This window comes from Orycteropus afer, unplaced genomic scaffold (genome assembly GCF_000298275.1).
Source record: "Orycteropus afer afer isolate SDZICR_OR568_19922 unplaced genomic scaffold, OryAfe1.0 scaffold00311, whole genome shotgun sequence".
Classification (NCBI taxonomy): domain Eukaryota; kingdom Metazoa; phylum Chordata; class Mammalia; order Tubulidentata; family Orycteropodidae; genus Orycteropus; species Orycteropus afer.
Window position 1 is genome coordinate 624,435 of NW_006921898.1, and position 25,770 is coordinate 650,204.

General features: G+C 38.3%; 1 protein-coding gene across 1 annotated transcript in view; it reads left to right on the forward strand.

The window, feature by feature from the left end:
- Nucleotides 1-25,770, forward strand: part of SACM1L (SAC1 like phosphatidylinositide phosphatase) — a 51,287-nt gene that overhangs the window by 9,427 nt on the left and 16,090 nt on the right. Inside the window, exons 3-11 of the mRNA XM_007951734.2 lie at nt 6,188-6,337; nt 8,921-8,980; nt 9,814-9,847; nt 13,953-14,054; nt 19,052-19,137; nt 19,999-20,085; nt 20,560-20,628; nt 20,722-20,801; nt 24,851-24,949. Of these exons, the coding sequence (XP_007949925.1) occupies nt 6,188-6,337; nt 8,921-8,980; nt 9,814-9,847; nt 13,953-14,054; nt 19,052-19,137; nt 19,999-20,085; nt 20,560-20,628; nt 20,722-20,801; nt 24,851-24,949 (767 nt within the window). The remainder of the gene's footprint in view (nt 1-6,187; nt 6,338-8,920; nt 8,981-9,813; nt 9,848-13,952; nt 14,055-19,051; nt 19,138-19,998; nt 20,086-20,559; nt 20,629-20,721; nt 20,802-24,850; nt 24,950-25,770) is intronic.

Below are 25,770 nucleotides of genomic sequence, written 5' to 3' on the forward strand. Positions count from 1 at the left end.
TTTTTTTTTTTTTTTAATGATTTTGAGTTTTGTTTCACATTATTCTCCAGGATCCCCTACAGAGATCCCCCTTCGGGTGGTTGACAGTGGTAGCTGTGCACCATCTAGTTCTTCTGGTCTCATAGTCGTGTAGGCTGAGGATTGCATGGTGTACCAGTCACTTTGACTAATTATTTCCATGAATCTCTCGATTTCTTCATTCTTTTTTGCTCTGGGCGAGGAGAGACCCATCGTTGCATCTAGATGGCAGCTTGCAAGCTTTTAAGAGCCCAGTTGCTACTTGCTGAAGTATGATGTGGAACAATGGTTTTGTGTAGTATGTTATGCCAATTGAGCTTATGTCCCCTGCAACCATGGTCTCGAGCCCACAGGTCCAACTACTTGCTCCCTCTGGGTAGCTGGCTATGGCCAAGAAGTGACTACAACCTTGTCTCTTGTCAGCTGTACTATATACCTGGAAATTCTTACAGAACACATAGATACACTTGTAGAAATAATGTCTTCCAACCCTGTATGGTCACGGGCATACTCCTCCCTGCATAGACATATCTAATAATTCAGCCTGTCCACCATCTATCCACCTGTAGATCAATGTTTGCCATCACTGACAATGCAGTAATGTATGTTGGCCCCTTACTCTTAATAGGCAAGGCCTTTATTATTTTTATTAATACATTTTATTGAAATATAATTTATGTACAGTGAAATACACAAAACTAAAATGATACGGGTCAGTGCGTTTTTTTTCCCCCAGTGCTCCCTCCCACCCCTAGTAACCAAAAAAGAAACTTTCCTTCCATATATAAACTTTTCCATAGGCCTTTCTTTATGCATCATTTGGACTCTTAGTTTCTGTTCTGCCAGAATGGAGGTCTCGCACTAATGAGGGAATATTGCTTTCCTAGAACAAATCATACAGATTGATTTAATTGAACTAACTATGAAATCAAACTAAATTTCCATTTCTTTGAGAGCTTTTTCTTATGTGATCTTTCTTTCTGTTTTTGTTTTTTAAGTCAAGAAAGATGTTCCTCCTTCAGCTGTCACAAGACCAATATTTGGTATATTGGGCACAATCCATCTGGTGGCAGGTAAGACAAAATAAGGTAAGATGGGCAAAGAAGGTAATGAGATTGACAGTATTAGAGTACAAGATGGAGGCATGCTTCGTATCATGCTTCAGTCAGTCAATTTCTGGGTTAAGTCAGACCCTGCTAGATGCCAGAGTGTAAAGGTACAGGCCTTCTACCCTGTAGTTCAATGTCTAGTGAGAGAGGCATATAAATAATAAGTCACTATGGTACCCGACTCGATGGCAAATAACAACAACAACATGGTACAGTGTACAAGTTCTGGAAGAGAAGTACACAGGAAAGCTTCTGGGCAGGGTGCTTGTGTATGGAGTATTGATCAGAGCTCAAGAACTGAGTTAATTGAAGTGGGTCACCCTGTTTTATTTCCAGGGGCAAGGAAGTGGCTAGGATCAGGGTTGGCCGATTATGTGATGTGCTATGGTACTGTGGTGGCTCCTTCATTCCTAGCTACTCATCCTTGTAATACTGCAGTGACCACTTACATATACTGCCCCAGCACATTTCTCTAACATTTAGAATGACCAGAAGGACATAGGAATGGTGTAGATGGGGCAGTGATCCGATCTTCAGACCTCTGATGCTTTAGTGTGTATACTAATTGGCTGCTATCGAATTGATTCAACTCATAGCAACCCCTCCTTGGGTTTCCAAGGCGGTATTACTACGGAAGTAGATTGCCCAGTCTTCCTTCCAAGGAGTGACTGGTGGGTTTGAACCACCAGCCTTCTGGTTAGTAGCAGATGCCTTAGGCACTATGCCACCAGAGCTCCTAATGTACATACTGGTACATTATTCTACAGTGAGTTGAGTACGTCTTGGGGCCAGAGAAAGTAAGTATGTTCTGTCTCTACTTTTCATTTGCTAAGGTGACTACTTTGGTTATCAGCAGCTTTTGCTTCTATTTTTTTTGTGGAAAACTTTGATCTTTCAATAAGAGTTTTTCTAAATAATGTTTCATCTGTCTATTCATAAATATAAGATTATCAGAATGAAAAAGCATGGCCCTTTGTCCGTGCAGCACAGTGCAGCCTCATTCGATTAATAGCCTTTGAAGTTTAAATAGTAAGGATTGCTACTTATGCCATGAGAGTTGTCTTTTTTATATTTATGTGTATTGGACTCTCCTTTTTGCAGGTAACTATCTTATTGTCATTACCAAAAAGACAAAAATAGGTGAATTTTTCAATCATGTAATCTGGAAAGCAACAGATTTTGATATCCTTTCTTATAAGAAGACAATGTTGCATTTAACTGATATTCAGGTAAGAACTGGAAGCTATTGCTAATTGCAGAACCCAAAGCGGTACCTTGTAGGGAGAGCAAATGCAAAGAAAGCTGGATGATTTTCTTTTAAGCCAAAATAGTAAAGTAACCCATAAAGCTGGGTTGGGAAATAGGTAGCTATTGTCTGGCGAGCAAATAGGGCTGGTTTTAAAAGGCAGCTGTGCTAAGCTACTTCTGGGTAATTTTAACCTCTTAGTCACCTTTATCATAGTAACAGCACACTTTAAGCTTTTACTTTTGGTTTCTAGCCATAAAATATATTTCTAAAAATATCACTCATGTATTTTATTACTCGTGGTGTGTGTGTGTTTTTTTTTTTTTTTTTTTTTTAATTGTGATTTGGGTGAAAGTGTACAGAGCAAATTCATTTTCCATACAGCAGCTCATACACGTTTTGTTTCATGACATTGACTGAAATTCCCCACATTGTAACAATTCTCTTCCCACTTCCTCCCTGTAGTTACCTCTTCCCTGTGTCCTTCCCTATGCATTCCTGCCCCCTGAGCTGTCTCCCTAAGTGAATACTGTCCTTCTGTTTTCCCATGATTGATCGTTCTAAGGAGTGTACCTATTTGATGTAAATGTTCACACTCTATACCTATTTGTTGTTTGGCTAGAAGCCATGGGAGTGAGTTCAGTTCCAGACCTGAAGGGTGACTAGGGTCCATAGTCTAGGAGGGGTATCACCAGGCACTGTCAGACCAGTGAACCTGGTCTCTTTTTATTAATTTGTGTTTTGTTCTACATTGTTGTCCCACTGTATGCTGTTGGTTTTTTTTTTTTTAAATCTGCCTCATTTCTTAAAATTATGAAAATTCATACAGAAAGAAAAGTACAAATAGAAATATGTATATACTAATACCCAGATTTAACTTCATATTCAACCTTTATTTTTTAAAGAAAATAGTAGATACATTTGAAATTCCACTCTTCACATTTCATTCCCTCTTTCCCCAGAGAAAAGTATTCTTCACTTTTACCACACACAGATATAAGTATGTATGTGTGTGTCCATATATGTATTCAGCTAGTATTCCTTTTGCACGCTTCCGTTAGGCATGGATTTCAGTTACCATTCAACACCACAGTTCAGATTCCAGTCACCACAGTATATTAAGCGAGAAATTAGTCCACCAGAGGTGAAAGTGCTGCAAGGGAGTGAAAAGTAATAATGCTGAAAGTGAAAGTCAAATCAAATGTAAATGGAATTATAGAAGAAACAGCTGGTTGTAGGAATGCTGACACTGTTAGACAGGCTTTAAATGTGCAGCCAGATTTCTTAGTGACAGTGAATTTACCAACATTGATGAGCAAAGTGGTAGTGACAAAAAAGATGAAGAGTACCAGAGGAAGTGATGTCAGCAAAAAACTTTACACTGAAGAAACTCTGGGGCATCTCATGACATTTCTTAAAAGTGCAAAAGATAAAATGGTGGTAGCTGATCCAAACTTAGAAAGGAGTATATTTCCCCAAGGCATAGAAAAGATGTTTGTTCTGTATTGCAAGTTATGTTATGAAAAGGAGGCAAGCACTGCTTAGATTACTCCTGATAAGCTTTTTGCAGAGAAATAAAAACACTTAGTTCTCAGTGTTGCTAATGTTTCAAGTTTCAGGGTAAGTAAATACTAGCTTTACTATTTAAAAATTTCTCTATACATGTATACCTTATAATAAGAGTATTTGATTGTTTTGACAAAAATTTTGAAAGATCAGAGGACAGTTGTAATGTTTTTGAAAGATCAGAGGACAGTTGTAATGTTTCCTATTGATTATGAAGATAGCTTGCGTGGCCTTTTTCACAGTCCTAAGCAACTGTGCCAAGTGAACACAGCCTGTATTCATATTAAAATAGTGTTTATAATTTACTGAGGTATTGTGTGGAACTTACATGAACAGCATTGCCCCATTCTGTTTTTTGAAACTTGCTTTTGTTTGAGTCAACAAATGTTTAGAAGTTATATCTATTGAGACAGTTTGTTTTCTGAATGTAATTTTATTCAGAATGTTTGCTTTAAAAAATTTTTAAGTTAAATTGTGCTTTGGGTGCAGATTTACAAAGCAAACTTGTTTTACATTCAACAGTTCACGCACATCTGATTTCTTGTCCCCATTACCAACCCCAACCATAAAAAACTCTCCCTTCCTCCCCCCACAAAAAAAGGTGGGCCAGGTTTGCTGGTCTGATGGAGCCTGATGGAACCACTGATACTGTGGCCCCTAGCTGCCCTTCAGGTCTGGAATTGAACTCACTTTTGTGGCTTCCAGCCAAATAAAAAGACAGACATATGAGCTGAACATTTACATGAGGTAGATACACTCCTTGGAGAGATCACCTCATGGGAGAAAGAAGGGTTGTGTATGCACAGGGAGATAGCTCAGGGGGCAGGAGTGCATGGAGGGGAAGGACACAGGGAAGAGGTAACTGTGGGGAGGACGTGGGAGGAGAGCTGTTGCATTGTGGTATATTGTAGTCAGTGTCATGAGACAAAGTGTATGAGCTGTTGTATGGAAAGTGAACTTGCTCTGTGAACTTTCACCCAAATCACAATAAAAAAGAAGAAAAAAACAAAACAAAACTCTCTTCCCCATGACCACCCCTTCCTTGTGCCCTTAAATTCCTTTTTGACATAAATCAATGAAAAATTAAGGATTTATAGTGATTCTCTATGAGGACCTATAGTTTAAGGAAATAAAATGGGTATATTTAATAGCCCAGGAATACTGGACAGTTTTTCTTAATTGCTATACATTGTTGTCAGGCCATATAGCTGACTTTACTGTAACTATATTCTATATAACTATATACTATAACTGCTTACTATGTGCACTTTGTATATGTGTTTGGTTTTTCAAAAATTATGTCTTGAGCTGAAATTTAAATTTCTGTTGTTGTTGTAGTTTTATGTGCCATCGAGTCACCGTGACTCATAAGAGACCCCTTCTTGGGTTTCTGAGGTGGTATCACTACAGAAGTAGATTGCCCAACCTTCCTTCTGAGGAATGGCTGGTGGGTTTGAACTGCCAGCCTTCTGGTTAGCAGTCAAGTGCCTTAGGCACTATGCTACGAGAGCTCCTTTAAGTTTCTGTAGTACATGTTAATTATGTTACTAAACATTGGTACCAAGCATTAACAATTATTTTTTAAAACAAGGATAAAAACAAATATTAATCTTGATACTCACTGGGAAAGCCAGTTAAAATGAATATTAGAAAGTGTGCAAAGATAAATACTGCTTTTACCGGACTTTCTTTTTCATCTTCGTTTTAAAGGAAAAGAATTCCATTTACTTTCTATCCAATGAAGTTTTGTTTTTTTTTTTTAAATGAGGATGATATTCTTTTGTTATTTGTTGTTACTAGACCCTCATGCATTTATGTTTTTCATTTATCAGATGAGGATAATTATGCTAGGTGCATTTGTTTGTTTATTTTTAAGCAGGGTTGTTGAGTTCATAGAGAATCTCTGTAATACATGTGGCAGATGGTGGGCCATAACTTGGGGTGATGGTATTTTGTTAAAACAACTATTTTGACCTTTAGAGTAGAAATGTGAGAGATACCAAAGGTAAGGCATCTTACCTAATGAGTTCATGTAGTAATTCCCTGTAGCAGTTCCTGAGCATCTTCCATGTGTTAGGAACTGTTCTATGTCCTGGGGAAGTGAAGGTGAGCATTCTCCCACCCCAGTCCCAGTCTTTGTGCTGGTGATACTTAATGGCCAAACTGGCAGCTTATTTTCATTCTTTTCTCACACCTTCAGCTTCCTTTTCAAGTATGTCATAAACTGATTATCCCCCTTTGTTTACAGTTACAAGATAATAAAACTTTCCTAGCAATGATAAACCATGTCTTGAATGTGGATGGGTTTTACTTTTCAACAACATATGATTTGACGCACACTTTGCAACGGCTCTCCAACACTAGTCCAGAATTCCAAGAAATGAGTCTTTTGGAAAGGGTAAGTTTGCTTTTCGGTTATTTTCATTTACTTTTTTGGGTTTTTTAAGGGGTATTATGTCTCTCTTTCATCCATAAAAAGTTATATTGGTTCTTCTTAACCCTGGCTTATCAGGACCATCGCTAGGGCTTTTGGAAGCACACTGTATTTCAAATATATCACAAATAACACGGTCCCAAATTCAGGGCACCAAAGTTTGTTTCTGTTATACAGCCAGGATTGAGAACCCTGGGTGTAGGTATTCAGAAATCCAGAGTAAACACACAGGTAGGTAATTAGATGAAAACCTTTCCTAGTTTATAATTTTCCATCAATATTACTTGGCTGTCAAGCAGTGGTTATCAGGTGTCAAATCTTCAAAACAGCCTTGGATTCATTTATAATTTCTTACCTCTAAGTGGCCTATTGTACATATAACAGTTCCATTAGCAAAATAAGTAGGCTTATAAAATTAACACCTGCATAATTTTATAACAAAATAGATGACATTTTCTCTGGAGTGGTGTTACATATAATTTTTGTGATTAGAAAAGAATTTATTGATTACAGAACTTGAAAACTATCTTTTTGTTTATGGTATGTTTATTTTTAAGATGTATCTTTAAAATCAGGCAGGCTCAGATGATCTCAGCTTAAAATTTCTGCTGTCCAGACCGACCTTGGATAATGCCTTGATTTTGTTTTTTATTAACAAACTGGGGATGTTTTTAGGGAACAAGCATAATTTAAAAGGCTGTTGTCATTTGCCTATTAGGTTGGACCACATGAAATTATTGTTGACCATTTTTAACCAACAAAAATGATAATTGCATATAGTTTAATCAGTAGTTTAACTGATAAGCTCTTTTGGGTAACATTTTATACTCCCATCTAGTAAAATTCTATGTAAGGTTAGTTGTTAAGTTTGGCTAAGGAATCAAGAAATTAACTTTTAACAACAAAAAAATTACTGCTTGTAAAAGCAGTTGCTATAGTTCATTTGTTTAGCAAATGTCTCTCAAATGCCTTCTATGTGGCGGGTACTATACTAGCCGTTGGGAACACAGAATGAAAAGATGGAGCCCCTGCCTTGTGGGAGCCTACACTCTACTGGGGAAGCAGACACCCAAGCGATCACAAAACAATGGATGATTGATGTAGCAGATACGTACCAAAGTGAGGCAGGATCCTGAAGGGAAGTGGTCTCACTCTGCCTAGGGGAATCAGGGACAGCTTTATAAAGGAAGGAACTTTTGAGCTGAGATTTGCTGATGAGTAGGGCTTGTTGGTCAGGTGACAGTGAGAGAGGAAGGGTTCCAGGCAGAGGCTATGGCAGTGGTCACCTAAACTGTAAGAGACCATCTTGAGTGGTAGGATGGGAGTGGGAAATTGTCAGCTGATCAAAATCAGTTAAAATGGGGAATCACAAAAATGATAAATGAAACATAAATATGTTAAACATTTGAACAACATTTTTTATTTAGTAATTAATTTTTTTCTTTGTAGGGCCACAGATTTTTTTTTCTTGGTTCTTTGTTTTCAGTTCTCTTTTCCTGTGTAAATTATGTGCATACTGCTTTTCAGTTTGAATCTTTTTAAAGACTATCTTACATATAAAAAAAAAAACTACGTGTAGAATCCTATAGATTTTTACTGTATTTCTATAGTCTTATAAATTTGCCACTGCCATTTCAAATTCAACAACAGTTTTTTGTTTGTTTTTAGCAACTTGCCTTTTATTGAGTTATTTCAAAGCATTCAACTTCATAGAAACAACAGTTATTTTTCAGTCATATTTCATTGGCATATAAAATATTTAATTATGTAATGATGAATAAAAACTTGACTGGCACACATCTATTGGGAGCACACGCCTGAATCTTGGGCAGTGCACCACTCAGCTGGTGATGGCCCAAGGGTAAGAGCTACTCCGTGTGACTTTCAAGTATGGCAGGGTGAGTTGGTGATTTCCTAGGGGAATGGAGAGATTTTGTTCCTCTGCTGCATTAGTTAATAGAGGCTAGTTGAGGGCACCTCCTCTGTATTTATAGTTTAAAAGTCAGTGTCGCCAGAGGTGAGTTCAGAGTTAGATAGGGCAACCAGAGCCTAAGGCTGGCTAAATTTATGCAAAGATTTGGTCTTTTAGGTGACAGAGAGCCACTGAAGACTTCAGAGCATGAAGGAGATAGGCCATGTTAGAGAACACCTTGACATCAGCCCTGTGGAGGAATGGAGTGGGAAGGCCAAGACTTGAGGCCACGGAAGCCGTTTTAGTAGTTAGGCTGGAGTCAAGTGTTGGCCAGAGTTGGTTGGAGTAGGAATATAGAAGAGGAGATGGATTTTGAATGAGATTTAGAACTTGAGGATTGACTTAACTGTAAAGAAAAGAAAGACCGTGGGAGGACCTCCAAGTGTCTGGGGCAGTGCACTCGCCTGAGGCTATAAATGAGGAAGAGGGAGAGATGACTGTGGTAGATGAGTTCTGTGTGGAGCGTGTCAGAGAGACCTAGCCACCAGGTGGAGACATTGGTTGCTGTATTTTTCTTTCTATAGAAGGTCACCTTTGCAGGAGATATTTTACTAACTTTAAAACTTCTCTCTTAGGCAGATCAGAGATTTGTGTGGAATGGTTATCTTCTAAGAGAACTTTCTGCTCAGCCAGAGGTAATGTATACTGAATAAAATCTGCTTATTTGTTACAGTCAAGTTTTAATTCAATACATATAATAAAATGACTACCTGCTCACCAGGGCTTTTGCGAAATAATTCTACTTTAACTCTATTTATGATGTACAAACTTTGATCAGGTCTACTCTCACGTCCTTCTACGTTGAGAGAGCGTAATCATTTTAATCTGATCTCATAGAAACTTTAAAATACGTTACTTTTTGTAAGTAAAAGAGACAGAATTCGTGTTAGAGGATGCGTAGTGGAGAAATGAGGAGCCAGAGTCAAGTCCCCAGGCTCAGTCCAGAGCTGTGCGTTTGTCTTCCTGTGGGGGGTGACTCCCTTCAGCACCCAGGAGAGACCTGCCTGGACCTCAGCTTCCTCTGTCCTTTGCTCACACGAATGAGCTGTAAACAAGAAGGCACAGCTGGGGGAACAGTGTATTGAATCTGGGTAGATTTGCCTAATTGCCTTACTTCTTGTCATTTGCTGTGCTTTGTTGTTATTTATTTATTTATTTATTTTGGAGGAATGAGATTGCTCCAGTCACAGCCTGAAAAGGAGGGAGGGAAGCATTCTGCAACTTCATATAGTTTTATTAGTGTCCGCATGTCTGAATAGTCAAGCTCTAATGATCGTTATGTGCTTGAAATTTTAATTAAAAAGGTGCTATGTTAGAAAAATTTCTTCTGAAAATTGAGAGTTACCCATAAGCTTACTACTTTGTTATGTTGTGTGTTACCTCCCTGTGTGTAAATGCTTTTATATATGTTTATGACTTGTTTTTAAAGTACATTTATTCCTGAATGTACTTTATATCTTCATTTCAGGTTCATCGATTTGCTCTTCCAGTGCTACATGGCTGTATCCTTGCTGCATAATACTGCACTTTAGTGTTCTAGCAGTCTTCAGTTCAGTTTTATTGTAAGGCAGATTTAGAGATATTCTCATATTTTGCATAAGAAACATTTCAGTATTAGTAGAAATTGCAGTTGATAAGATAATCAAACTCAGTGACAAAATCTTCGAATACTGGTTGTAAACCACTGTTGTCTTTTTAAAGAGTGAACTTTTCAGACTAAATTAATCTTGCTCTATTTAAGAGTTGCCAAGCTGGTGGCTTAAAGAGAAGGAATATATGCATCATATTTTGCCTTTGTTAGAGTTTTGATGCCACTTTGTATCAATAAATCAAATGATCTTGACTGTTGTAAACTTTCCTCAGGAAGTAAAAAAGCTAGATTCAGGAACTAGGGTGACCAGCAACTTGGAGAAGTGTATCACAGTTAAAAACTTTATTTGTAGTTTGAAATAGCCATAGAAAATAAAAATAATTGGAGTACAAAGAATAATACTCAGGGAAAAATCCTGGTACAGATGCAAAATGGTAAAATGAATAATGATTACCTAATTGTAAGTTCATTTGAAAAGCATTCCTTTATCATAGACATCATGGTACCAATAGGTAAGCAGAGTGAGCAGGGTGAGGAATGAGCACAGTGTGTGCTGATGATGCCTGCAGTCTTGACTCTGCCTTGTGAGTGTCCCCGAGAAGCTTGGTAACACAGTAGTCTGTGATTGTGATGTTTTTTTTTTTTTTTTTCTTCCAAATGACTCTTTTTTGTGATTTCGGTAAAGGTTTACAGAGCAAATTAGTCATCCATTCAACAATTCATATGTATTTTATTTTGTGACATTTGATTGCAATCCCCACAGTATAACAGCCCTCTTCCCACGTCCTCCCTGGGTTCCCGTTTCCATTCGTCTTTCTTTCCTGCCCCTTCCTGCTATCTGAGCTTTATCCCTGGGCAGATGCTGCCCTTTTCATCTCATGCATCCCTGTGATTGGTATCTAGGAGGAATATAGGACATTTGAGAAAGTTTTAAGGAGATATTTTTAGAGATGATTAAAACTTGGGAGGAGAAACCTTATGTAGTAAAGAAATTGAAAGGGCTGCTCAATTGTAAACATTGAAATGATCCCAGATTTCCATACTGTGTTTTATTTCCAAAGTACTTTTGTTTGTGTTTTAAGTAGAAGAAAAAAAAAACTCACTGCCATTGAGTCAATTCCGACTCATAGCGACCCCTCCTTGGGTTTCCAAGGCACAGTATCACTACAGAAGTAGATTGCCCCATCTTCCTTCCAAGGAGTGGCTGGTGGGTTTGAACCGCCAGCCTTCTCATTAGCAGTCAAATGCCTTAGTGTCTACACCACCAGAGCTCCTTTTAAGTAGAAAGAAAATGAAAATACTGTATATTTGAAAATTTATATTACAAATATAATGAACTTAAAATTATAGTCATTGTGTTCATTGTGTTAGCACGTTTAGGTAGTCCTTGAAGGGAATTGGGCCAATTGTTTTATTTCAAAATGAGATTGTGAATGGATAAATAATACCATGATTTTGGAACTTTTTTTTCTGAATGTATTAGAAATTCACCCATTTATCTTTATATTTTGTTTAGTGTAATTTCTTGACTAAAAACATAGTCACATGTTTCACACACATGCAGAGGAAAGGCCCCAAGGGAAGAGCATGGGTGGAACAGACAGCTGAAGGGGGAGAGGTGGGAGCTGTGTTCAGAGAAGTAACTGGGCCCAGACTAAGAGAAAAACAAACAAAAAGCCCAGTTGCTGTTGGGTCCTCCTGACTCATGGCAACCCAGTGTGTGTCAGAGAAGAACTGTGCTCCGTGTGGTTTTCAGTGGCTGATTTTTTGATGTGGATCATCACCAGGCCTTTCTTCGAGGCCCCTACGGGTGGACTCGGGCCTGTGACCTTTTCTGTTAGCACCACCAAGACACTGCATGTCCAGACCATGTAGGCTGCGGTGACAATTTTGGTTTTTACTTTTTGATGAGACGCTTAGGGGGATTGGAGCAAAGGATTGACATGATAAGACTGATCACTGAGGTAAATGTAGAGATAAGGCCAGAGGTGAGCAAGGGTGGGTGCAGGAGCAGTTAGGAGGCAGTTGTAATCGAGGGGAGAAGTGATGTTGGCTTGGTGGATGGTAGCAGTGATGGCGATGCAAGATGGCTAGACCCTCGATATGCTTTGAAAGGAGAGCTAACAGGATTGGTCGATAAATTGCCCATTGTGGCGTGACAAAGAAGAGTTTAGTGTCCCAGAAACACATGCACAGGGGTGTTTGCTCTAGCACTGTTTGTGGTAGTAAAAGCTGGAAGTGGCCTTTGTGTCCATGGACAGTAGATTGGATGAACTGTAGTATATGTATAGTGAAATATTATACATCCGTAGTAGCGAGTAAACCTCATGAACATAGTGTTGAGCAAATAAAGCAAGCTAAACGAATATATACAGTGTAATTCCTTTTATGTAAAAAGAAAAAAAGTCAAACACTGTTCAAACTACACAGTGAATTGTTCAGTGGCAAAATGGGGAAGACAAGCCAGGGAGTGATGTCCCAGGTGGAGGGTGGATATTTTGAAAGGTGTTTCAGAGGTGCTGGTGGGTGCATGGTTCTTTTGTAAATTTTTCTCCTTTAACCATACATATACATTATATACTGTCATCTCTAATGATAAACACATGAGTGTAGAGATATGCCAGGGCCAAAGGCATGGGCAGCCTTATCCTCTGGAGTGAAATGGAGAGGTCGGCCTTCACAGTCCATAGGCAGTTGACTCTTCAATATGATTGAGTAGGAGCGAGTATTGCATAGTAAACACTGGCACCAGCTGCTTAGAGAAGTCGTTTTATATTAAGAAAAGCTTTTGAGGAGAGTCTTTTTTTTTTTTTTAAAGGTTCACTTTTCCTATTTCAAGAAAAAAGCAGTTAAAATTCTGTTTCTGGATAGTTGCAGTTTGGTCTTTAAATCTTCATCAGCTTACCAACTCTTAGGGCTGATTTACATTTGTAATTATGTATGTGATATATTTCTCTTTTTTTAAACTGTGGTAGTCTAGCCCTTTTACTATTTTTGTTTGTTTCTTATTTGAAGGTTAATCTATTTTAAATTTGTATGTTTTTCATTCAGAGTACATTAATACTTAATTCTTTACCTTTAGAAAGTGGTTAAGGATATCAGGGAAAAGGAAATCATATTATTCAAATGGAAACACTATAGTGAACCATTTAACCATAATGTTTATTACATGTCATTGTGGGGTTACTAACTTGACAAAACTCCACATTTGAATAGGCTTGTGAGGAACCACAGTGGCACAGTGTTAAAGTGCTTGGTCATAGGTTTGAATCTGCCAGCAGCCCTTCGGGAAAAAAATGAGGCAGGCTGCTTCCATAAAGATTTATAATTTTGGATCCTCTGTTGGGCAGTTTGGGAGCTCTGGTAGCACAGTGCCTAAGGCATTTGACTGCTAACCAGAAGGCTGGCAGTTCAAACCCACCAACCACTCTTGGGAAGGAAGATTGGGCAATCTACTTCCGTAGTGATAACGCCTCAGAAACCCAAGGAGGGGTTGCTGTGAGTTGGATCTGATTTGACAGTAGTGCGTTTGTTTGTTTATGGGGCAGTTTTACTCTGTCAAGTAGGGTCCCTGTGAGTCAGAATCCACTTAATGGGAGTGGGTTTGGTTTTGGTTTTAAAGGCTAGTGAGTATCCAGAAAGATTTGCAAATTTTTTAAAAAAATTTTTATTGTGATTTGGGTGAAAGTTTACAGAGCAAATTCACTTTCCATACAGCAGTTCACATACACTTTGTCTCATGACATTGACTGCAGTTTCCCACAATGCAACATCTCCCCTCCCACTTCCTGCTCATAGTTACCTCTTCCCTGTGTCCATCCCTCCCAGGCACTCCTGCCCCCTGAGTTGTCCCCTGTGCGTACACTGCCCTTCTGTTCTCCCATGATTGAGATTTGCATATTTTTAGCCCTTTTTTTTCTCTTAAAAATGGAGTCATTCTCACTGGGTAAATAATTTATATTGAATATGGAAATACATATGATTTCTTTATGTTACATTTTTCTTAATGTGTTAAGTTATTACTATGCACTCGTGTTCTATCAATGGAAAATACTTTGATTGGATTCTCATCTCAAGAAGGAGTTGTTTCAGAGCTGGTGTGCGCTATTATGTGAGAGGTGAGATTAATTTTCTCAGCATGATTAAATACTGTGTCAGATCTATCACTAATTAACATCTTGTCTTAAGGTGGCATTTATTTTCATTATCATTTGATAGACTCACTAAATATATATCTTCCGCTTCATTGTAATAATTAGGTCTTCCGTGCTTTGAGAGGTGCCGTGGTGGTGAAGCGATTAATGTGCTCGGCTGCTAACTTTTAAAGGTCAGCAGTTAGAACTCACCAGACACTTGGTGGGAGAAAGATGTCTCGCAGTCAGCTACCTTAACGAGTACGGCCTTGGAAACCCTATGGGGCAGTTCTGCTCTATCCTGTAGGGTTGTTAAGAGGTAGAATCAACTAACAGGAATGGGTTTAGTTTTTGTTTCCTTTCTGCTCTTTACTCCAGATACTGTAATTACATTGCAAGTGGTCATGTGACACTATAGGCTGCTGCTTCCTGCTAAGAGAGGAACTGATCACCATTGTTTGCTGAATGTCTGAAAGCACAGATTTTTTTTTTTTCAATTATTTTTTGTTTTTGTGGTTGAGAGTATACACAGCAAAACATAAACCTGAGAATCAACAGTTTCTACATGTACAATTCAGTGACCTTGATTACATTCTTCACGTTTTGTGACCATTCTCACCCTCCTTTTTGGAGTTGTTCCTCCTCTAATTAACATATACTGCCCCTTAAGGTTCCTATCTAATCCTTTGAGTTGCTCTTGTCAGTTGAATCCCATTCAGATAGATCTTCAAAGAGCACAGTGCTCAAGGCAGACATTCTTTACTAGTGAAGCTGAAAGCTGAACTATGGTGTGGTTTTAAGAAGACTTCAGGGGTTATTTTTGGTTTAAGGTTTAAAGATTGTCTCAGGGCAATATTTGAAGCATGGCCTTTTGAAGTAATTGTTTTTCAGGAATAAGATTCCCAATATGAAACCTATGGTATTGCCTCTAGAGAAGTTTAATGACATGTTATATTTACACTTGTGAAATGATGCAATTAGCTGTTAGATCCTCTCCTTATAGACCACATGTAATTGAACAGAGAATAAACTCTGAACCAAATCTCCTAATCCTTACTTTAAACTCTCTAGCCAGGACAATTCAAGAATAGATGTAGAAAAGCTGAGGTAACTTTATCAGCATTCTGCTTGGGATACCCACAGAATTGTGTGTGTATTGAAGCACATTGTTCTGTCCAGTTCATGCTTTTTCCCTTGAAGTTAATTGGGCCAACCAAATGTTGAAATGTTCACCCAACAAATTGAGCTAGAATTGTAGACTCAGCCATAGGTATTGGTTTAAGGGGTTTTATTTTTAGCCAGGATGAAAATCGGGTAGGCTAAATAGGTAAGTAGCTAGATACAGAGGAGTCTTCCGTTTGATTTACGTTTAACTTCCTGTTGGAGGTTGGAGAATGCATTATGTTGGCTAGTAAATATTATTAACAACAGCAGCAACCAAATGCAGCACTGAGAAGGCCTGGAAGTCTAAGCACATATATTTCCTTGTTCAGATAATTCTTTGAACACGGTTGGTTTGTACATACTCAAAATGTCGCACATTTTAAAAATCAGTTTCTGAGCCAAGAAAGTTTATTAAATATCCTTAATGGTGAGAAAAGAAGAACACTGTTAAAAACAAACTTTTAGACTGACTACTTCTGCCTTTAAAGACTGAGTGGCACAGGATAGAACGTAAAAATCTTGTTCCACAACCTACTTTGGTGAGTAGTGACTGGGATCTTAAACGCTTTTGAATGGCCATCTAGGGTGCAACTATTGGTCTTCTCTCATCTGAAGCAAGGAAGAGTGAAGAAGATCAAAGCCAGTTGGAAACAGTCCAAGGATATGATGGACTTCAAGACTAGAAGAACTAGATGGTGCCCGGCTATCAATGCCAACCACTTGGGAAGGGATCAAAACCAGAGATCCTAAATAGAGTGGGAGGAAAATGTAGAACAAAATTCAAAAACACAAAAATGACCAGAAGTACTGGTCAGATGGAGCCTGGTGGAACCCCCAAGACTATGACCCTGGGTTACCCTTCAGGCCTAGAATTGAACTCACTCCCAAGGATTGGCTCTCGGCCCAATAGTAGACTCGACCTACATGCAGAACATCTACCCCGGGTGATGTACCCACCTCCTCTAGGGAGATATGCCCCTTAGAGCAGTCGGCCATGGGACACCAGAGGGCCATCATTCACATAGAGGGAAAGCTGGACAGATAGGCATGCTTAACTAAGAAGGGCACGGGGGGGAGGGGTCGCAGTGAAGGGAGGGGAGGAGAGTGGGTTATCGTTAGGGATGGTAATTGGGGTGTGGAATCAAATGCACGTGAACTGTTGAATATAAAACAAATTTTGCTCTGTAAATTTGCACCCAAAGTACAATTAAAAATAAAAATAAAAAAGATTACCCCAGAATTTAACCTGATTCAAAGAAAAATTAAACTTTCAATTTCAAAATATTTGGCAGACTTTTGTAGGCAACGAATGCAGGCTGGCCAGCATGATTGACTTGTTTTGTAAAGCATTCTAGTGAGTCTAGTCTCTTGGGCACCAGCAGGGGGAGAAATAGGGAGCTAATTTGATGTATAGAATAAAGAAGGGAGATTTTGAGATTCCTAGGACAGTCTGTGGAGAAAGAGCAGAGGAAGCATGGCATAGGCCAAGGCACTGGGGGGTAGAAATAGCCAAGTGAGAAGGTCCCAGAGGTGGGGCCAAATGAGGACGTTTTTTCTTTTTTTTTTTTTTTAAAGTCTGATGTTGCTTTTTAAGACATCTGCTGGGCCATATAGCAGTGTTCCTATACCTTCGAGTACCCACCCATAGTGGGTGATATCCTTTGTGCTGCAGGGAACCAGAGGTCAAAGGAATAATGACTACATTCAAGACAAGATTGCAAGCAGAGATTGTCATAGAAGGGTAGAAGAAGATAAAAATTCAACAAAAACAGGATTTTGGAGTAAAAGGAAACTAGGGAAAACATGCTTCTCCAAGAATCCCCAGAAATATTGGGGAACATGGAGGATGCTGGTTTTCCCATCTTATGTGGGATGGAGTCTCCAAATACTTTAAGTATTGAGGAACCAGTGCCCCCATAAAGCAAAAAGATGTGCCAGCACCTAGGTGACCTTGAGTCATACTGGTATCTTTCAAACATTCAGCCAGGCATTTTCTCAAGGGGTGGATTTTTGGAGGGGAGGGATTTAGGTAAAAGTTTACATAGCAAATTGGTTTTCCATTCAGTAATGTAGTTTTAATAACCCAAATTTAATATCAGAAAGTATTGTGTGCATTAAGCTAGACATTCGATGTTACAAATACTTACATTTTGAACGTTTATTCTATAAGTTTTGTGCTATTAATATGCTTATTCATGCCAAGCTTTTAAAATCTGTTATTAAGTAACTTTCATAATAAAAAGGAGTTTCTCCAACCCTTTTTATTTTTACTTTTAACCAGAACATACCAGAATAAAACCCTATGTGCTATTAAATAAATCTTATGAATTTTGAGCTAGGAAATTGGAGAGGTCATTTGGTTAATCACCCTCATTACAGATAATATAGCAGGGGAAGAAAGACATTGAGTGAGTGACCTGGCCAACATCAAAGAACCAGAATTAGAGTTAGCAGCTCCTTGGTAACTAGATTTTCTTGGATGGAAACATATTTCTAAATTTAATTTTTACTGAATAACATAGTCACATAGTTTAAATATCAAAAAGTTTTAAAAGACCTGCAATCAAAAAATCTTTCCCATTCTTTACCCTATGCATTCCGTTCTCACCCCTACTGCTAGTTAGTTGTTAGTTTTTCATTTATCCTTCCAGGTAATTTTCATGCTAATACATGCAAGTGTTCTTCTCCCGCTTGTCGTACACACCGTGATTGTATACTATATATTTTTCTGTACCTTGGTTTTTCACTTTTTTGACTTAATGTGTCTTCAAAATGTTTTCATAATCTCTTACTCTCTTTTAAATAACTGCATGTTGCTCCTTAATGGGAATTATGGAGGGAAACAAGCAAAGTCCATGTTTCTGACAAGTAATCTTAGAAAGCATTGAGAAATCATTTTATTTCTGATATCATAATAATTTTTTTTCTCTTCTGGTACTTCTAACCATAATGAACTAACAAAAACTCTGGCACCACATGGACACATCAAAATGTTATGCTTGAAAAATATGTGACAAAGGATGTTAAGAAATATTGGCACAGTAAAAACTCCATTGCTTTCTTTTTGATAATTGGGTAATTTGAGTCCAAGACTAGTTTGAAATTTACTTTTGCTTAGCAAGCAAGTTCTTTATTAGTAAAAATGGATCATATAGACAAAATTGTAAAAGACTACTTCACATACTTGAAAAGACTAACTCATACTAACATTTTAAACACTTCAGTGCTTTTAAACTAGGTTTCATGTGATTATAGAAGTTTTAGATGTAACAGGAATTTTAGAATGGTATTTTTCATATTTTCATTTTAATAGTTTAAATCAATCTAAGCATCTACTGGACCACTTATTTGCCTTATATTGAATACTATTTACACAGTGGCCCACGTTTGGATTTTGTGTGTTGTTACTAAGTATGATCACCTGAATAGAAAGTTTTAATTTTCAGAATAGTATTTTTCAAACTGGGATCCACAGACATACTCTCTGGGGTCCTTCACAATTTATTTTTGTTAAAAAGATTTCTCAAAGTTGAGAAACACTGTTTTATAGGAATTGTGTATGTATAAATAATTGATATATTAAATAGCACCCAACTTCATCTGTTTGTTAATTAGTCCTTGATATGCCTCTTTATGTCTGTTTAAATAAATGAGTGAACTTTTAGCTTTGTGATCATGCACTGTGCATTTGTTTGTAACTTACAAGTATTTTTCTAATTTGAACTGACTTAATTCTTTCCAAGTTAATCTAAATTAGTGAGGTTTTGATGTGTTTCCTGTGTAATAAATATAGATAACTCTTTTCCCCCCCAATTTAGGAATTGATTCTGAAGGCCATGCAGCTAACTTTGTAGAAACTGAACAAATTGTGCACTACAGTGGGAGCAGGGCTTCATTTGTGCAGGCAAGTTATTATATCTGGTAGGTAAAATTGGGTAGCTGGTCAGTTGGCCTTTTCTGCTTGGATCATAATTTTCTGTCACATTGTTGAAATGTCGACCCCCCTGCCCCCCGCTTCTTTGTTTTCTTTCTAAAGTAGCATCCTTATTTACAGCGTAGGGAAAAGTTTGCTCAGAATAAGGACATTCATTAATATGGCATGCCCCTGCTGGCATTTCTGCCCTTAAATCCCTAAAGGAGAGTGTCTGGGGTATAAGGGTTATGGAAACAGAGCCACCTATCTGCTTAACCCTCCTTCAGACTTATTCAGGGTGATGAAGGAGGGACAAGCTGCTGGCTTATGACTGACTTTACCTGTCTGACACTTCACGCTGAGATGGTACATCTTTTTAGTTGCTTGCTTCAGAGTTGTGGATCGCTTTCTGCTCCAGATCAGTAGTAGCTAAGCGTATTCGTGTGTTCATAAACTTACTCATTGGAGAACAAAGAAAGCAAATTTCTAAGTGTTTCAAAATGCCAAATTATCCAACAGATATAGCATGTTAATTTTTACTTGTGAAGAAAACAATTTATTACAGAATTCAGGAGAAACAGAGCTGTTTGCTACGCAAGCAGCATGTACATGAAATCAGAAAGCAAGAATATCCTTTCCAAACGTATTCCCAGAAAATAGGATCTTTAGGAGCATGTCTTTAGGAGCATGTACACACGTGGACTTCTTTCAGAGTTTCTATGGGGTGTGTTATTTTTTTTGCTTTGTGAAATCATTGATACATGTACCCTGACACTAAGTAAACTGAGAAAAACAAGTGTGTGTGTATGTGTGTGTGTGTGTTTCATTTCATGTTTCTTTCTTTCCTTTTAGACACGAGGATCAATACCAGTTTTCTGGTCCCAAAGACCAAACCTCAAGTATAAACCAGTACCACAGATCAACAAAGTAGCCAATCATGTGTGTATCTTCCATGCTTTTGTCCTTGGCTAAACATAGAAAATTAATGGCATTATAGTTTGCATATGGAAAACATAATTGGTTAGCCATATGTCAGAATTCAGCATCATTGAAGCATTTCTCCTTGGTTCTTGGTTCTTGATCCTCTCCACCAAAAGGTTGCATAAATGGCATGTGAGAAACGTGGAAGAACAAACAGGACTGAATGGTTCGGCATATTAGTCTTTAGAGATTGCAGTAACATTTGCAACTTTATGTTCTTTGGAGTACTTGGCATTTCTATTCAAGATTGTAGTCAGAGTTAAAATAGTAATATTGTAGCTCAGAGTACTATGACTTACAATTACTATTTACTACAAAGTATTTAGAAGACATGGTGCCTGTCCCAACCTTACTCCTTGAATATAGAGATAGGACGTGTAAGAAGATACTTTCAAAAATCCTGTAAGTATATCTTTTTTTTTTCCCTCCTAGTTGGATGGTTTCCAAAGACATTTTGATTCACAAGTAATTATTTATGGAAAGCAAGTTATACTCAATCTGGTATGTTTCTTAAAAACAAAACTATCAGAATTGCTTTTTCAATCATTTAGATAAACTTGAAAGAAAGCTACAGGTGTTTTTAATTTTTTGCAGGTTAACCAGAAGGGCTCAGAGAAGCCACTTGAACAGACATTTGCATCAATGGTGTCTTCCTTGGGAAGTGGAATGATCAGGTACCTCACTCGAAATCAGTTGCAGGTCCTTTCAGATCTTTTACCCTACACACATACACAAGTACCTAGATCTCACTAAACCAAACCAAACCAAACTCATTGCTGTCAAGTTGTTTCGATTTGACTCGACTCGTAGCACCCCTCCTTGGGTTTCTGAGGCAGTATCTCTAAGGAAATAGGTTGCCCAGTCTTCCAAGGAGTGGCTGGTGGGTTTGAACTGCCACCCTTCTGGTTAGCAGTCAAGTGCCTTAGGCACTATCTCACTCGTTCGTTCATCACCGTTATGTGCTGTCGAGTCAGACCCCACTCGTAGCGACCCCTCCTTGGGTTTCCGAGGCAGTATTACTACGGAACTAGATTGCCCTGTCTTCCTTCTGAGGAGCAGCTGGTGGGTTTGAACTGCCAGCCTTCTGGTTAGCAGTTAAGTGCCTTAGCCACTGTGCTACCAGAGCTCCCCTCAGTCTAAAGTCGTAATCCTTATTATCTCACTAGACATAATATATTTCAACTTACATTTTTTTTTTAAATTATGATTTGGTTGACTTGAAATTTTTTCTGGCATAATTTCATGTTGCAAAATAACTTAATATTTGCATTTGCATCTAAGTTTGGTAAAAAAAAAAGCCTATGAGTAAAATCTTCCTCATCTAGGTTTTTGGCACTGTGGCCCCACTGGATGACAAATTCCTACTCTTTGTGTGATGGGTGTGGTCCTGTGGTCCTGACTGCCACAGGAGCTGGAGCAGTTCAGGTGCTAATGTGGCTTCACCTAGAGCAGAGGCTTTGCCTCTCCTGTAAGTGGATCCTGGCAACAGATGCAAATTCTGTGTAGCCAATCAAAAGATGTCAGTTACCCTATGGGAAGGTGCAAGGTGGTTATGAGTCAGTCAATTTGCAGCTGTCTGCATCAAGAAACTGGGGTAGGAGGTGAGGGTGACGTTGTGGTAGGAAGTGATCACAGGCAGTAGAGGGAAAGCATCCTATCTTAGGAAATGGTATTGGGTTCTTTGGGGAGAAATTATTCTAACCTATGAAAAATTTCAAATATACCCCAAAATAGAATAATACAGTGAAACTTTGGGGAAAAATTTAAGTCTTTTGTGCCCAACTCTAGCAGTAGAGCTTCTCTCCATTCACACTTCCATCTTCTCACAGTGGAACCTGACCAAATGTACTTTGGCTGACTCAGAGAAGAAATTCCTAATCAAGTATACCTCAGAATCCTGTGAGGAACCTGGAATTTACCTTGGAGCTATAAAGGCAGACTCTGGGCTTGGAGCCCAGCATATGTACACTGGAAAAGTTCATCTGCTGGCTCCTGTGTACAACCCTAGTTAAGACTCTTTTTCCCAGAAGGTTTCCATAGGTATGCCTTGCCTCAGAATTGTCTTGAGAAATTTACAGTTTCTAATAGTAGCTAAAGGAGCTCTGGTGGTTCTGTGGTTAAAATGGTCGGCTTTTCAGCAAAAGGTCAGTGGTTTGAACGCACCAGCTGCTCTGTAGGAGAAAGGTGAGGTAGTTTGCTTTCTTAAAGATTTATAATCCTGGAAACCCTATCGGGCAGTTCTTTTTGTTTTTTAAGGTGGTTATGAGTTGGAATCTACTCGATGTCAGTGAGTAAGGGTTGTTTTTTTTTTTTTTTTTTTTCCGGTGTAGTAGCTAACTGGGAACTTGAGGCCTAAGTCATAGAGTCCCAAGGCTGTGCACTCAGCGTTTTGAGGAACTTAAAGGGTATCTGCTGCTAAAGACTGAGAACTCCAGAGCTGTTTTTTGTTTTCTTTCTACGGGCTCTGAAGCCCACCAGACTAAGAACATTGAAAAAACATGCATTTGAATATTTTTTACTTAATAAATACCTAATGTGACAGGAGAAGACATCAGTCTGTTGGTTTAAGTCTGAAATCAAATGGTAAATTTATTGTAGACTGTAAGATGGTTATTGGACGGAGTAATTTTTTAGTTTTGTTTAACCAGTTACTATAGTAACTTGAGTTGCTGGATTGGTGAAAGAGAAAAGTTACATTGTTGTACTGCTGAGTGGTGGGGAGCATTAGCAATGGAAAGTTACTATTTTGGTAATTGGGTGAAAAAGTGCCATGTAGAAGGTGATGTCTGTAAAAGATTTTTTCCGCAGAAATGTGGAAGGAGGTAGGAGTGCTTAACTGTTGGGTTCGGAAATGAAATAATACATTTAAAATCATTTGTTATCAAACTATAGTGTAGCTCATTCTTGGAAGATACAAATGTAAGTTTATAACAAGGATATAGGCTTAAGAATTGAAGTGTAGTTGGAGGCTAGTGAGCTGCTTAAATTCTTTGAATGAATCTTGAGCTGTCCCTTCTGGTTGGAGCACTCTAAAAATAACTGTCCTCCTGCTGCTTTTATTGGCGGTGCTCTTGAAAATGCCTGCCCCACCCCTATTCTTCCCAAGTGGTCAGCCTTCCAGTTGGCTGACCTCTATTTCTGTAGTATAAGGGTATCATTCTCACCTGAGAATTAGCCATGGAGGTGGTAGGAGCCGTCTCTCCATCTGCTCAGAAGCCCACAAGCTAATTGATACCTCTTCTGTCTTTTGGAGCCAAGAGACTCACAGGAGACCAGGCACCTCATCTAAATCTTTACTGTGTATATGAGAGCATAACAATCCTATTTTATGACTTGATCCCTGACCAAGGTGTTGAGTAGAAGATGTGGGAATTTTCATACATCCATGGTGCTCAGGTTGTCTACATTTGTCCTTCTTCCCTTGACTTTCACAATGCAGTTAATGACTTTTTTTCTTTCTTCAAGGGACAGCTTTATTTACCTCATGGTGTAGGACACCTTCACTGTCAGATATCTTCTTTTAGAATCCTGTCTGTTAAATGTTGTTAGCTGCTGTTTATTTGGCCCTTGACACATGCTAGTCCCATGCACAATGAAACCCAACACTGCCTGGTCCTGTGCTGTCCCCGTGATTGGTTCTACATTGAACTCTTGAATCCATAGGGTTTTCATGGTTTGTTTCTGGCAGTAGGTCCCCAGGCCTTTCTTCCTAGTCCATCTTAGTCTGCAAGCTCTGCTGAAACCTGTCCAACGTCACAACACACACGCCTCCAATGATGGACAGGTGGTCGTTGTACGTGAGGTACAGTGACCAGGAATCAAACTCGGGTCTCCCACGTTAGATACCTTTAAACAGCTTGTTACAAATTGACATGAAAATTATGTCTATTGCATATATATGATGTTTAGATACTGGTATAAGAAAGTGTCTTTTTTGTTAGGCTGGCTAGTCACGAATCAGAGTGGGAGTATTCTGCCTCTGCTTCTCATAGCCCCTAGTATGCGACAGACACTCAGACTAATTCTCCTTGTATGGAATTGCTTCATCATTTTAATTGATTTGAACAAAACAAAAAGGAACCCTATTGTTTTCACATAAGTGGTAGAAAATAAGAGGACCTTTTGTGCTGCAGTGGTTAAAGCGCTCGACTGCTAACAGGATAGTTGGCAGTTTGAACCTACCAGCTGCTCCACGAGAAGATGATGAGGCAGTCTGCTTCTGTAAAGATTTACAGCCTTGGAAACCTTATGGGGCAGTTCTACTCTGTCCTATAGAGTCGCTATGAGTTGGAATCAACTTGTTGGCAGTGGCAGTGGTGTTTTTTTTTTTTTTTTTTTTTTTGGTTTGGTGGAAAATAAATGCATGACAGGTATTCAGGTGAGGCCTTTCTACAGTATGTACCTAATCACTTTACCTGAACCCACCTCTTTAACATTTTGCTGGGCTTGTCCCCCTTTCTGTTTGCCAACATGTAACAGAAAGGAGGTGTATGTGTGTCTTTATATATGTGTGAGAATGTATGCATATATGTTTATTTCTCCCATAGATATGAGAATGAGGAAGTTTTTGTATATGTAGTGGTAAACCCAGAGTGGGGAGACACCACTATTCTCAGGAAATATGTACCCTGTGGTGTCAGGAGAATCGGCTTATGAAGGTGTTATTGATAGAAGGGAAAGGAATAATCTTGGGTCAGTTTCTTAATATTTTTTCTTTTGATAGATACATTGCCTTTGACTTCCATAAGGAATGTAAAAATATGAGATGGGACCGGCTAAGTATTTTATTGGATAAGGTAACAGAAATGCAAGATGAATTAAGGTAAGCTGTATTATTTACCTATGGAGGTAGGGGCAAGAGGTGTGTGTTTATATCGATTATATTTATTATGCATCATCTAGCAGACTTACAAATATCATTCACTGAGTAGACAAGGGCTTGTCTGTAAAATATATATATGTATAATAGCCCAATTAAAAAAAATATATATAAAATATATATATTTAAAAACATATATATATATATCATAGCCCAATAATAATACACACACACACACATACACACTTTGGAAAGATGAGAGTTGATTTTAAATTCTTAAAAATTATCTAAGCCCGAGTATTTTCATGAATTACCTTCTACACATTTATGTATTTTTACATAATTGAAATCAGTTTACTACTGTTGTATGTTCAGTTCTTTTCACCAAACATTCTCTCACAGGCATTTTTTCATTAGCTTAAACAGTCTTTGTAATGATGGTGTTCAGTGGCTTTCCCTATTCTTTTGTGTCAGACAGTTTTAGTTAAATGCTCTCTCTCATATTGAGAGACCATCTGGTTTGTTTCCTACCATGAAAGATAGTGCTGGAGTGAATCACACTGGGTATATGTCTTTTGCTTCTGTTAAATAACTTTCCTAAAATAAATTCTTGAGAGTAAGGTTAACGGATCAAAGGGTCTAAGTATCTTTATGGTACTTTCCATAAGTGTTTGCCATATTGTTTTCCAAAAGGTTGTACTGGTTCCCAAGTTTACTGTGCTCTTGGTATATCTAGTCTTTGACTTATTTAAAGCCAGAAGAAGGGCTTTCTTAAAATGTTCTATCATGTTGCTCTGCCTCTGTGATAGTTTTTTTTTTTTTTT